The sequence below is a fragment of the Schistocerca piceifrons genome, chromosome 1, assembly GCF_021461385.2.
Source record: "Schistocerca piceifrons isolate TAMUIC-IGC-003096 chromosome 1, iqSchPice1.1, whole genome shotgun sequence".
In the NCBI taxonomy this organism is placed as follows: domain Eukaryota; kingdom Metazoa; phylum Arthropoda; class Insecta; order Orthoptera; family Acrididae; genus Schistocerca; species Schistocerca piceifrons.
The window spans coordinates 802,850,741-802,864,214 of record NC_060138.1 but is presented as its reverse complement, the minus strand read 5'-3'; the positions used below and the strand labels follow the sequence as shown (position 1 = coordinate 802,864,214).

General features: G+C 37.2%; 1 protein-coding gene across 1 annotated transcript; it reads left to right on the top strand.

Annotated features, from left to right (window-relative positions):
* Positions 1-883: 883 nt before the first annotated feature.
* LOC124713831 (pyrimidodiazepine synthase-like) lies at positions 884-9,169 on the top strand. The gene is made up of 6 exons (XM_047242976.1): positions 884-1,017; positions 1,099-1,204; positions 1,291-1,513; positions 2,343-2,478; positions 7,173-7,288; positions 7,377-9,169. Exons 1-6 carry the CDS (start codon positions 993-995, stop codon positions 7,506-7,508), a joined length of 738 nt encoding a protein of 245 aa, XP_047098932.1. The 5' UTR covers positions 884-992; the 3' UTR covers positions 7,509-9,169.
* Positions 9,170-13,474: the final 4,305 nt, after the last annotated feature.

Genomic DNA, 13,474 nt, shown 5'->3' with positions numbered 1-13,474 from the left:
TCTGAATACTTGTCCTCTTGCCCTGCATATGAAGACAAGAGTGCCCTGCTTCAGTTCTTTGTTTTCCAATCGATTCATTAACCTTAACCACGGCGGTGGTTTGGAAACCGTTAAGAGCGGTCCCTTATTTTCCGCCTCCCTCTAAAGTATTCCTGCAGACGATTTCCTTTAAACACTATTCCTGGCCCGTTGGAATACGCACTTTTCACAAACAGCACTAATCGAACAATTGAAGTAAAATGGCCATTTGTTGCAGCAGTTTCACAAAGGCGAACAGTTCGAGCACGATGCTGAGCGCTGTGACTGGAAGAAGGCAACTTTAACGCGTGAAGTGTCAACTATCAAGTTATTTTAATCTACGGCGAGCCAAGCATGCAGTGTGGATGTATTATTAGCTTCTTCACAGCACATTTTTCGTTTACTTCTTCTGAAAAAGTCGGAGAAACATGATTTTTTTATTCATCACAGTTCAAGAACCATTTATATAAAATTAGATATTTGCAGCAGAATATCAACATTTAACGAACATTTTTCTATTCTTTTGCTTAGTGAAGTATTTTCAGTACCGGTTAACTTTAGTTGCTAAGGCGTAAAGCTCTGATTATCATCCTAAATATGACAGTTCAACGAATGGTGACTCAGCAATGTTTTTAGCTAAACAGCAAGAGCCGTACAATTTGTTATTCCTCTGCTGTGTATGTTCGGCAATGAGAAAATTATGAAATGCTGTAACTACAGGGTTTGGCAAAGTGGATAAAAAAATTACTGAATTTGTTTATGACAGGTATTTTGTGGACTAAGGAAGCCAATGGGCTTTATTTTCTGTTAGGTAATATACACGAATATTTAAGCTTCGTTTATTATCTCTGGTCGCCGTTGCCAGGGTATACCTTTGCCGATGCAGTGTTATCCTTGATTGCTTGGTGTGAGGTAGTGTTGCCGGGTGTGGCGTTTCTTGTTTGAATTGTGTCTTAAGCCAATTTTATTCTAAAATGAGCCAAAAACATTTAAGCAGAGGTAAAATCAACGTCGTTTGCTATTTATTGTGTTGGAATTACTGTTTGTGCGTCCAAATACCAATAATTTTCTTTGTTTCAGGATCCAGACTGCCACCGTTTCCTAAAGGAAAATTGAGACTCTTTAGTATGAGATTTTGCCCGTATGCACAGAGAGTCCACTTGGTTTTAGATGCGAAAAGAATTCCGTATGTCTATTTTTCTAAAGCATGTACATTTTCTTAAATTCCTGTTTCTGCTGTGTATAGCGAATTTCATTTTTTTTATTTTGCAGATACGACGTTGTTAATGTTGACTTGACGGAAAAGCCCGATTGGTTGTACGAGAAGAGCCCTTTTGGGAAAGTGCCGGCAATTGAGCTTGAAAGTGGCGACACACTTTATGAAAGCTTAATAATTTGTGATTTCCTTGATGAGAAATACCCAAGCAGATCTCTGTATTCAAGAGACCCACTCAAAAAGGCGAAGGACAAGATAATGATCGATCATTTCAATAAGGTTTGTTTCCCATATGAAAATCTACTCAGTTGAATGTGATATAAAAATATCTGTTATACCCTTCAAAATAGTTTTCATTATTCCAATTCTTATATACGCAAAATTCGAGAAAAATTTACAGGGAATGCTGTTTACTGGTAGGTACTTACTGGCAGTTAAAACGAGGGGGATAATTCTTTGGTAATATGTAATAGTTTATTAGTTCATCCTTGCAGTTGTGCGTGCCCCATAGTATATTTATTGCTCGTGCTCAATATGTTTCAATCGTGATACCTAATGTTGATCTTTCAGCCGAAAGCTGTCTAATATTTATGGGATACATGTAAAGCTGTTCCTGTGTATTGTTGAGTATGTATAATACATTGACTACCTTCCTGCAGTGAATTCTTCAGAAAATCATCAGTTGATCTCGAACATGATTCAACTGAAACTACTTCATGGTATTTTTGTGAGGAGAATGCACCCAATTGTATCATAACTTCGGAATTTTGTGACGTGTTTATCATTCAATTAAAAGTGTAATTGTAAGGAAACAGATTAGAAATGATGTTTGTGTTGATTGGTGCATTGAGAATAGTATGATCTTTTATAGTGATTCAATATATACAGAATAGAAAATATCAGTGTAATGATGTGGTGTGCCTGAACAAATTAAAAAGTGACTGCTAGTTATATCTTACTTACTGCAGGTGCTGTGAAATGTAATATGAGCTTCATGTAACAACATAAGAAGTAGTACTTGTTTTTATGATGTACTGTGAATGTGCAATGCATTATTTTGTGAAAGTTCCATAAAACATTCATTACTAATTCATGTTCTTATTTGCAGGTCATTCAGTCAATGCTCAAAGTTTATTACCATACAGCTAATTCCAATCTCAATGAAGATCAGTTAGAAGAATTCTTTCAGGGGCTTGATTTATATGAACGGGAACTAGTTGAGAGAGGGAAACCATTTTTTGGAGGTTTGTGTTCGTATGTTATTTCTTAACTTCTGTTGTTGTTGTTGTTTGTATTACATTGAAATGTTGCTGTTAGGGCTGTGAATAACCAACGACTTTATTATCATGATTAGAGTGTTTTCAGTATACTAAAGTTAAGTGAGCGATTCTTTCTCCTCTTGAAATCTTGCTTGTGTTGGTCTTATACGTAATGTAGCCCAGGGTCTAGGCTAGGTTGGGAGGTGACATTTATTTTGAGACTTTGTGAAGGTAACAAATATAAATGTGAAATAAATGTAGTGGTAACAGTTTGATGTCTGTCACTCCATGTTAACGTGTTTGTAATATAACTAAGTGGCAAGGCATATTCAGAAAATGTGTATTGCTTAATAGCCAGATCTTGTATCCCCCTTTCTTGCTGCATTTTATTCCATATTTCTTAATGTTAGTCACTTTTTTAACTATGTAACTAGTGTCACATAATAAGAAACCTGAGCACAGAGTTGCTCCAGTCGAGATATAATCCACAATAGTGAATGGCCAGAGTGATTGTGGCTACACATATCTGCTTATTTCAAAGATCACATCATTAAGAGGCAATATACTAGATTACACTACCCAACACTTTAATAGATGATGATTGTTGATGATGTAGTTGGATGTGCTATGGAATAAAATAAGTGATCTGGTTAAGTCTCTCAACTTCCATTCAGGGATAGTGAGATCACAACCACCTAGATTTGTGTTTTTTATCATCACTCCATCTGAAATCTCTTTCCATAATTTAGTTCCAAAGAGTCAGATTTTCACCTTCCATCTTTGTGTATTCCCATACTTATGTTTGAATATAACCTTTAGTAAGCTGGGGTGCGCAGAATATTTTTATCCAGGTATATCTCAAGCTGAAACTATTGTTATCTTCCACTCCCTGTTGCCTATGAAATTGTGATTTATTGGAGTTCTGCCTAGTCCACCTCCTCCACTCCTGCCATGAAGGAAAACTGAGTACATTTCCTTTGTATCAAATCATACATCAGCTTTTAATGTCAACTGGCAACTCCATGGGTTTTCTTGAAATTTGTACTTTTGCAGTTCTGATTTCTCTACCACCAGGCAGCCAACCTACGGATTGGTAGAAATGGGTACTTGTCGGGATACTTCAAGGCCAATAGTGTTTTCTACTTCTGACCATTGCCAATGTTTCAGATGTAACAAAACACTTAATGTGCAGCAAGATAGCAGCCATTACAGTAGGTAGTAAATTGCTTTTTTGTGTGTTTGGAATTGTTGGTCTACGGAGGTATTCTGTTATGGAGTGAAGCAAGGAAGTTGACAGTGTCACTGGTCGTTACTTTTATGAACCCATACAGTATAGGTAGCAGTAAATCTGACTGCTGAAAATAAAGGAGTTCAGTGCACATTTAAGTGTCCATCGCGCGCGCGCGCGCCCACACACACACACACACACACACACACACACACACACACACACACACACACATTGTACCAGGTTTACATGAAATGTGCTGAGATCTTGTGTCATCCACACTTTGCCTTTGTGAGCAAGCAGGAAAATTTTGATTATTATGTATTTTTGAAGTACTCAAGCTTTGCAATGAACGTGACAACATCAAACAATGGCCTCTTCAGTACTTTTGTGGCAGTGTTTCCTTTTAATTCGTATAATGGATGTTTCAAACTTGACTTATATTATTTCGTGCAGGGACAATTGATAATGATTAATTGTTGAAAAATGTCCAGTAAATAGCATAAAACAAGAAATTACTGGACATGTTCAAATAAATAAATATATATTATTATCTTCGATGCAGCCCCTTCAAACTACGTTTGTGTGATCTTGCTTCACACTTTGAGGTCAGTAGCATCCAATCTTTACCGTTCTGGGCAATTTTCGGAGATGTTCTTGGTTCACTGATTTAATTCCAGTATGCAGTAGAAAACAAAACATATGTTTTGTTGAGCAAAGGCTTTGTTGCTGGTTAAGAAAGATGCAGTTCTATGTTGTGATAGAGTGAAAAGGAGGGAGTTCTTCATGTGTTTGTGGAAACGGCAAATGGGTTGCAACAACCACCTTCATACAGGTTCTCCTTGTGCAGGCAAGGAATGCAAATGTATAAGAAGCACAAAAAAATGAGGAGAATTGGAGTAATAATGATTGTCAATCCAAAGATTTTCTTCGTCACTTGCCACTTTTTCACTCTGGAAATTTTTGTTGACGTGAAAAATTATGAGTTGCGCCATTTTTCGGAATCCATGTTAAACTGTAGATCTCCCTATAACTGGCTGGGTAAATCAGTTCATAGATCAGAGAAAGGCAATGGCATACTACCTCTCAAAAGGACCATGCTTAGTAAAGTACTGTGGTGTTCTAAACAACCTTCAGACTGATGACAGCTTTACTGTAGCTAATACTCTTTTTAACCCAATTGCACTTTAATTCTATTAAGTGAATGGAATGAGATTCAGATCCGTATTGGCTCATGAAAATTTTGGTTTTCCATTGGCATATACCACAGTAACCTGTTTGTAAATGGTCACACCTGATTTCCTTCCCCATTCTTATCCAACTCAAATTTCTTCTGTCTGCAAAGATCTCATTGAAATTTCATATTTCTCTCTTTGCCTTCAGTGTCCTTACCCTGATGGCAATTCCTGCAGTTGCGAGCAACAGTTCTGTCCCAACAAGAATATTCTTACATTGATTTTTATTATGCCGTTTCGCTACATTTCTGCGTTTCTCCTGTCTCTGCAAAACATTTTTTCTAGGCAGTTCAGTGTGTGCACTTTGAGAGTACTTCAAGCTCCAAGGAGAAGCAAATCACTTGGTTTACTGAAAACGGTCAGAATGCCATGTATTGTTTAGAGTTACTTGGGAGCATTTGGTTTAGTGTGGTTTTCTGCCCATTAATTGAAACAGTAAAAGTGGGTCAAGTTCTCCATTGCAGCTCTGTAGCCCTCTTCCTGTTGGGAAGGTGGATTTTTATGGAGGCCATTTAGCTCATAAATTTCCACTGTTCGTTCACATCTGTAATAACTTTGTGTTTTTCATGTGGATGTAGCATTATGAGAGGTAAAAATTGGAGTTTTTTCGGTGATGCAATACTAAACTCCCAATGCTATGACATCTGAACCAGCAGTGAGCCATCTGGGCAATCCTGACTGATTTGACGGCATTACTGATAATCAGCAAGCAACAAGCAGTCCTGATATATTTGTGACAATTTATTCTTTAAAAGTACTTCAGTCTCTGTGAGAATGACTGACAAATCTAATATGTATTAGGGTAAGAGAAAAGAATTTCTGTGTTACATAGTTCAGACTTTTGTAAGATATAACTTTTTTCAGACGAATCATTGTTGTAATTGACTTTTCATTTTTTAGTTTTTTTTTCACTTTATCATATTCTGGTGAGCAGCTTTAAAATTTTGCATTATAATGTGTTATACTGAGATGGGTACATTAAGATATGGGACATGTACTCTGGAAAAGTGGGTTTCAAATCCCTGTCCCATCTTTCAGATGTAGATTTCATGATTTTCCTAAACACTTTGAAGATGAATACTGAAATATGTCATTTGAGAAACGTATGTTTAAAATTTTTTTTCCCCCCATCCTGTGCTCAATCGGAACAACTTAAGGTTGTGGTACTCCTTTAGGTATTGACCTGAAATCATCAGGGTGCAGGACACCCCTGTTTTCAGCTTTTCTAATATGGTGGCCATGATCTCATGCATTATACTTACAAGCTGACATAAATCACACAAATAATATTTAAATGCAGAAATAACATGAAACTAATGAGACAATATGGGAATTAGGGGTTTTTGGGTGATGAAGACAAACCAAATACACAACCACATTTATAATGAGAAGATAAACCAGAAAAAATACTCACACAAAAATGAAAAAGGAGAAATCCTCGACATTCAACGAAACCTCAGAAAAGGTCCCTGAAAAATTGGAATTTTAACTTTCTGTTGGCTAGCTGAAGTGAAGTCTGCAATACGAAAACACTAACTCACTCATATATCTAATATCAAGAACTAAATGTCACCAATGTAGGTCAAACCAAGTCAACAATACCAGCCAATCAAAATCTAAGATTATTACCTACATGTAACTGCACAACCCCAAAATTCGTAAAATGCTGTAATAATACCAATTTCAAAAGACTGACAATTATGCACACCAACATGCATACCCTACATACTACATATACTGATCCCTGGTCTGAGATGCAGCAGTTTTGTTCAGCCTCACACCTTCTCCATACACTTGATAATTCACATACTCAGATAGCTGTAGTAATTTGACACTGGTCAACATGTCATCTCCCATGTGGCACGCACAACCTATTCATGGACTTTGTCGTATCCGTAGCTAATAAAAACATTAAACATAAAATTAAATCTCTAGCCCTTAACACAGAACTAATAATTCCAAACTTGAAAACAAATGTACAACTGCCCACATCAAAATAAGTCACTAACAAGTGTCAATGTGAGAGAGCACCATTGCACACTTCGACAAGTATTCTGATAACCAATCCATTTCAACTACATCCTCCCAACATGATGTCGCACAAGACAACGGAGATGTATGATACTGCAAACTTTGTTTAACCATAGTCTTGACAGGACCCCATGTATTCCTTATATTGTGTATTTCCTATTTTCTAATGTTTCTCTCTATCTAAGGTGACAGACCTGGAATGCTCGATTACATGATATGGCCTTGGTGTGAACGGTCAGATATGATGAAGGTTTTGGGTGGTGACCAATTTCTTCTACCCAGGGACAGGTTTAAGAGACTGGTGAGTAGCTTCATTATTTGAAATAGCTTCCCTATTTTGTGTTGCTAAAAGCTTTTATAACAATTCTGTTTCTACAAAATAATTCCAGATGGAATGGAGGAACCAGATGAAAGAAGATGAAGCTGTGAAGGAAAGTTACTTGGAACCGCAAGTACATGCAAAATACTTTCAGAGCCGTAAAGCTGGATATCCTGATTATGATATGCTTGTTAGCAATTGATGGAATATCGTATCAAATACAACGGGAACAAGATGTACTTGAAACACTAGAAATTTCTTTGGAATGTGTGCCTTCAGAGTGTTTGTAACTGATTGATATTAAGTTTTATTTTTATTTTCTTCATTATAGTACAAATGCATATTAAGCTCTTCCCACACTTTGGTGCAGGAAATTTAATAATTTTTTTGTTGTGATTAATTTGTTAGGAAGTCCAATTAATTTTCATGGTTTGTAAGAAACAATTTTGTTCAGAAATCTGTTATATCTGATGGAGGTGTATGTATGGTGCAATGAATGTTTTGTGCGAAATATGGAGTTTAATATGATTTACTTTATTTTGTGGGCTTTCTGAAAGTCCATTATAGGAAGCAATCTCACACTTATGTTCATGGTGCTTGAATGTATATGGGTGCATTATGAAGTGTACAACGAGTCAATGATTGTATTATTTAGAATGGTCAGATTATTTATCATGTTGGCTATTGTGCCTAAAACTTGTATCTGCTTTAAAGTTCAATGCATTTAAAAAGACTGTAAGAATTATTCTAGAACCTCATTCCAAGCATATGTAAAATGACTGCGTTATCTTATTATTTTTGCGTTTTAATTTATAAAATTTTTCATTCGAGAGGAAATAGATATAAATGTTCATTTGTTAAAGAGAACTAGGTTATTGATGTTTATGTGATTGGTATTGATTTAAAAATCTTTTGCTTTGTAAGAAGAGCATTTAACAGTAGTCCATCAAGGGAATCCAAAAAAAGTGGATCCATAACACATAAGGAATGGTTCTACTTTTTGGTGATATTTTTGTAACTAAAGATCATTTATGCTATATATGGTGACATGTGCATTGCATGTTGTGATGTTTTTAGGTGAACTTTCTGTTTAAAAAACTTTTCTACATGTCTGCAGACTGTACTGGTATATAGTATTAAATTCTGGCTTCACTGGTTTGCTCTTTCTATATACAGGGAGTTTAAGTGGCAACTTCTGTTATGCTGCATTTCATCTGGATCAACATTATTTATATTTAACAGTAAAACTGTTGTTGTGATTGCTTGTGTTGCACAAAAAATTACTCTGTGTTCATTGTAGTAATATAACATTCACCATTGTAGAAACTTTTTTGTGTTTGAGGTGAAAGGAAGACCATAATAGTGTTCACATATTTACTTACAATTGATCTAACTGATTAAACTACACCTTATTTTAGTATGTAATATGTTTCTATCATGGCATTATAACCTTGTTTGTGCCCACTAATTGTTTAGTCTGCGTAATTAGAGCTTTTGTCAATTTGGCTAACTATCAATAGTAACACAATTCTTACTGTAAGTGTTCACAGGTGTGCTGCTTTAACACTGGTGCTTAGATTGTGATGTAGTATTCTTGTATCCACTGCATTATGTGCTTGCTGTGATAGTAATTTCACAAGAAGTGTATGTGCCTGGAAACTATATGGTGCTTTGAACTTTTTTTCTTATTAATAAATTTCTTTGTTAAACAGTTGTAATGTTCTATGCAAATTTTCTCTTACTGAGATTCTGCACACTGCTGTTGCAACTGCATCTGAGGAACACCAAAATACTTCCTGTGATGTAATGTATTTACAGACTAATATTTAATTAAAGGTTTTTGTAATTATTAAAAAACGAAAATTGTGTTTTTTTTCTATGTCTACTGTGAACCCAAGTTTAAAATTCAGTTGTTGTTTTACCTTTCACTTTGTAACGTACAGTATTCTTACAATACTCTTCTCCCTTAAATGTTTTGTTTACACAATGAATTCTGTAAATTGTGACACGAGTTCCGTACGTCTTCATCTTTCATATTCAGTCAAATATTGGTGTCCATCTGCCATTGAAACTAAAAGGTATAATTAAAAACAGGCTCAGCATTTCCTACAACAGAGGAACATTTTTAGCTGTAGTCTAACCATATTATATATTTTGATTTACAGTTTATAAACCACTTTTATAAGGCAGAAAAGTGACTCACAAGATTGTAAGGTGAGAAGGTAATGTAACAGATAAAATCCAGATACTGCGATTATCTTTATTTTGGGGAAAAAAATATCTTTGGTCTCCACTTGGACTCTAGTTCAACTTGGACTCGAGTTGATGGAGTGTTTTTCCTCAGTGCCATTCAACAGACATATTTACCTAATCCTCACAGAATATTAGTGTATTTATGTGACTGGAGTGAAGACTTCTCAAGCAGACCAAGCTTAGTGTGTTTGCAATGGGGACACAACAGAAGTAGGAGGGGTGTATCAACAGGGTGGTGAGGACTAACACATGGAATACAAAACTGACACACAAAGTGATATGATGAATGAAACTTAAAGCATGTAAATGTGGGGGAAATGTTGGATTATGTTACTGCTGATTTACTGTTATGAACATGCTGTAGGAGTGGTATGTGTAACATAAAGACTTAACATAAAATTTAGGTAGGTACATCCAATGAAGACAAAAAAATTTGATGTTTTCTGCCACATCTTACATAAAGTTCACTAATTTTTTGATAATTTAATTTACATGGGTGGAGTTTCCCAGCATAATCTGCAATGAGAAGAGAGAGGGTGAATTGATATTGGCGTACTATGTTATGCACCATACACAAGATCAAGTTGTACAGATGTTGGTTAATTGGAAATTTAGGTGGACTGGGCATCCTCATGTCCATTTGTAAGCAAGCTGGCATGTTTCATTCGGCAGCCATTTTCCTCATCCAGTTACTGTATGTTACTTTATTTCACTTTGAATTGCCTTTTATTGTATTCAACACATTTGATTTGCCTTCTAGATATTCGGTAAGTACAAGGGTTGCAACAGAAGGCAGTGAATGGACGACTCGCAAAATTCCTGGGGCTGTGTTGTGAACCATTTCCGAACGTACTATTTCACGTCCTTACCCAAGATAAATGGTTTGCCTCTCAGGGCAGTCTTTAGGTCACCAAAAATGACATACTCATAGGGAGACAAACCCAGATTGCATGGAGGGTGACTACGCACATCCCATTTCACATCTACATCATATTACACAAACCGCCTAGCAGTATGTGGTGGAGGGTACTTCTGGTACCACTAACTGATCCGTCTTACCCTGTTCCACTCCCAAATGGTGCATGGGAAGAACGATTGTTGGTAAGCCTCTTTGAATTTTCTCATCATTTCATGAGATGTATGTAGGAGGAACTAATGTGTCTGTATCTTCCCAGAAAATACCTTCAATAGTAAACCTCTCCGTGATGTGCAATGCCTACTCAAGAATCAGTTGAACAAGTACCTTGTAAACTACTTCCTTCGTTTGCAGGAGTTCCTTCACTCTGTTGCTGTATGGGGCTTTCCAGTTTCTTGGAGCAGAATGACCTTCAGTGAGCTGGTCTGCTCATGTAGATTTGATCATATGGTGGTCAAGGTTTGTATCACTTTGCATTCACCATGCTGTAGAAAGTTTCTTTCAAAGATGGAGGTGGCCATAACATTTCCCAAACTTGTGTGGACAACCCTAAATTTTGATGGTGGTAGCCCTGCATACTTCCACTGGAGACTTTGTTGTTAAGACTCCGTTTTGAAGTAATGGCATCATGTTTCGTCTCCAGTGACCACTCGTGACAGGAACTCATTTCCTTCCCTCAAATAATGCTGCAGACATTTAAGAGATAGTCTCATTCAGTGTGCTTCCTGCACTCTTGGAAGACTGTGAGGCATCCACTGGGCACAAACTCTGCAAAATTTCAGTATGTCCTTAATGATTGCATGAACACTTCTGGCCTCTGCAGCATTATCTGCTCCTGTAACTTACTGATCATGAATAACGAGGACATCCACCCGCTGGACAATTTCAGTCAACGTCATCCATCCTTCCCTGAATTACTTGTGCCATACCTTGATCCTTGCAATGGACATGCAGTGCTTACCATTGACTTGGTAAATTTCCATTCCCCACATGCCTTCCACTAGTTTGTTTTACAGCCTCTGGCTCATTTCTTTTTGAATGCACTGTATACTTCAAAAGTTTTCACTATACTGGGAGTTTCAAAATTAATATCAGGGTTTTAAGGTTTTTAAATAAAACATCAAATGAAAAAACAACTCAAACAATTTTTCTCAGAAGTGGTCAATTTGAGCACAATTCATCACACAATACACACCAAGCTGATACACAGTTTCTTCCCAAACCTTGACCAGTGTGTCTGGAACAATTGTTGCAATAACTGCTTCAATCTTGTTTCTTAAATTGTGTAGATCAGCAGGTAGCAGAGGCACATACACATAGTTCTATATGAACCTCCAAAGGTAAAACTTGCATGGTGTGAAATCGGATGAAAATGGTGGCCATGCAGAATAAGCTCTGTATTTGGTCCCTTGCAGCTAATCTAGTGGCCAGGTACATCATCATTTAACCAATAGTGTACTGAGCTGTGTCAGTGAAGTGGTGCACCATTCCACTGCCAAATAAAGTTAAGTGTTTCAGCTTGTTCCAATTGAGAAAAAAGCTGTACTTCTAGTGTATCAAAATAAACAAGGGTTATAGTTGCTCCTCAGAAAACAAAAGGCCCTTAAACTTTATGCTGGGACATAACACAAAAACTTTGAATTTACAGACATCTCGTTGCAACTGTACCATCTCATGGGGATTTGCTGACCCCCAGATGTGCACATTACGTGTGCTCACATTTCCACTTACATGGTGTCAATTTGTCACGGAAGATGACACAATCCAGAAAATTTTAATTGTCATGCAGCGCCATTTTGTTTGGAAAGTTGACATGTAAACTGTCTGTAACCTTTAGAGCTTGTAACAATTGCAGATGAAGTTTTGAGTTGATGTTTCATTTGACATATCATCTATAACTGTAAGTTGAATGTAAAAATGCTACAAAGACTTAAAACCCCAAAACTTACTTTGAAACACCTTGTATTTCCTCAAGCAAATGGCCTTGCCATAGTGGCAACACCTGTTCCCATCAGATCACCGAAGTTAAGCGCTGTCAGGCTGGGCTAGCTCTTGGATGGGTGACCATCGGGTCTGCCGGGTACTGCTCGCAGGTGGGGTGCACTCAGCCCTTATGGGGCAAACTGGGGAACTACTTGACTGAGGAGTAGCAGCTTTGGTTTTGTAAACTGAGTGGTGTGCTGACCACATGCCCCTCCATATGTGCATCCAGTGGACTGAGGATGACATGGCGGCTGGTCGGTATTGTTGGGCCTCATGGCGTGTTCAGGTGGAAACTTTTTTGTATTTCCTCGCTGTAAGAACCATTGTTTATCATTATTCATGTATTTATTTGTTGGTAGCTAACATATGTTGAAACAGAAAATTTTATATTTCAAGTTCCACATCATATTTAATAATTTACCATGTTGTTGGTGTGGTCTTCAGTCCTGAGACTGGTTTGATGCAGCTCTCCATACTACTATATCCTGTGCAAGCTTCTTCATCTCCCAGTACCTAGTGCGGCCTACGTCCTTCTGAATCTGCTTAGTGTATTCATCTCTTGGTCTCCCTCTATGATTTTTACCCTCCACGCTGCCCTCCAATATTAAATCGGTGATCCCTTGATGTCTCAGAACATGTCCTACCAACCGATCCCTTCTTCTAGTCAAGTTGTGCCACAAGCTCCTCTTCTCTCCAATTCTATTCAGTACCTCCTCATTAGGTATGTGATCTACCCATCTAATCTTCAGCATTCTTCTGTAGCACCACATTTCGAAAGCTTCTATTCTCTTCTTGTCTAAACTATTTATCGTCCACGTTTCACTTCCATACATGGCTACACTCCATACAAATACTTTCAGAAACGACTTCCTGACACTTAAATCTACACTCGATGTTAACAAATTTTTCTTCTTCAGAAACGCTTTCCTTGCCATTGCCAGCCTACATTTTATATCCTCTCTACTTCGACCATCATCAGGTATTTTGCTCCCCAAATAGCAAAACTCCTTTACTAC

Coding starts and splice junctions, on each gene's coding strand:
- LOC124713831 (XM_047242976.1), top strand. CDS start 993: ATGAGCCAAAAACATTTAAGCAGAG. Junction 1,514..2,342: donor TGATCGATCATTTCAATAAG/GTTTGTTTCCCA, acceptor TCTTATTTGCAG/GTCATTCAGTCAATGCTCAA. Junction 7,289..7,376: donor GGGACAGGTTTAAGAGACTG/GTGAGTAGCTTC, acceptor AAATAATTCCAG/ATGGAATGGAGGAACCAGAT.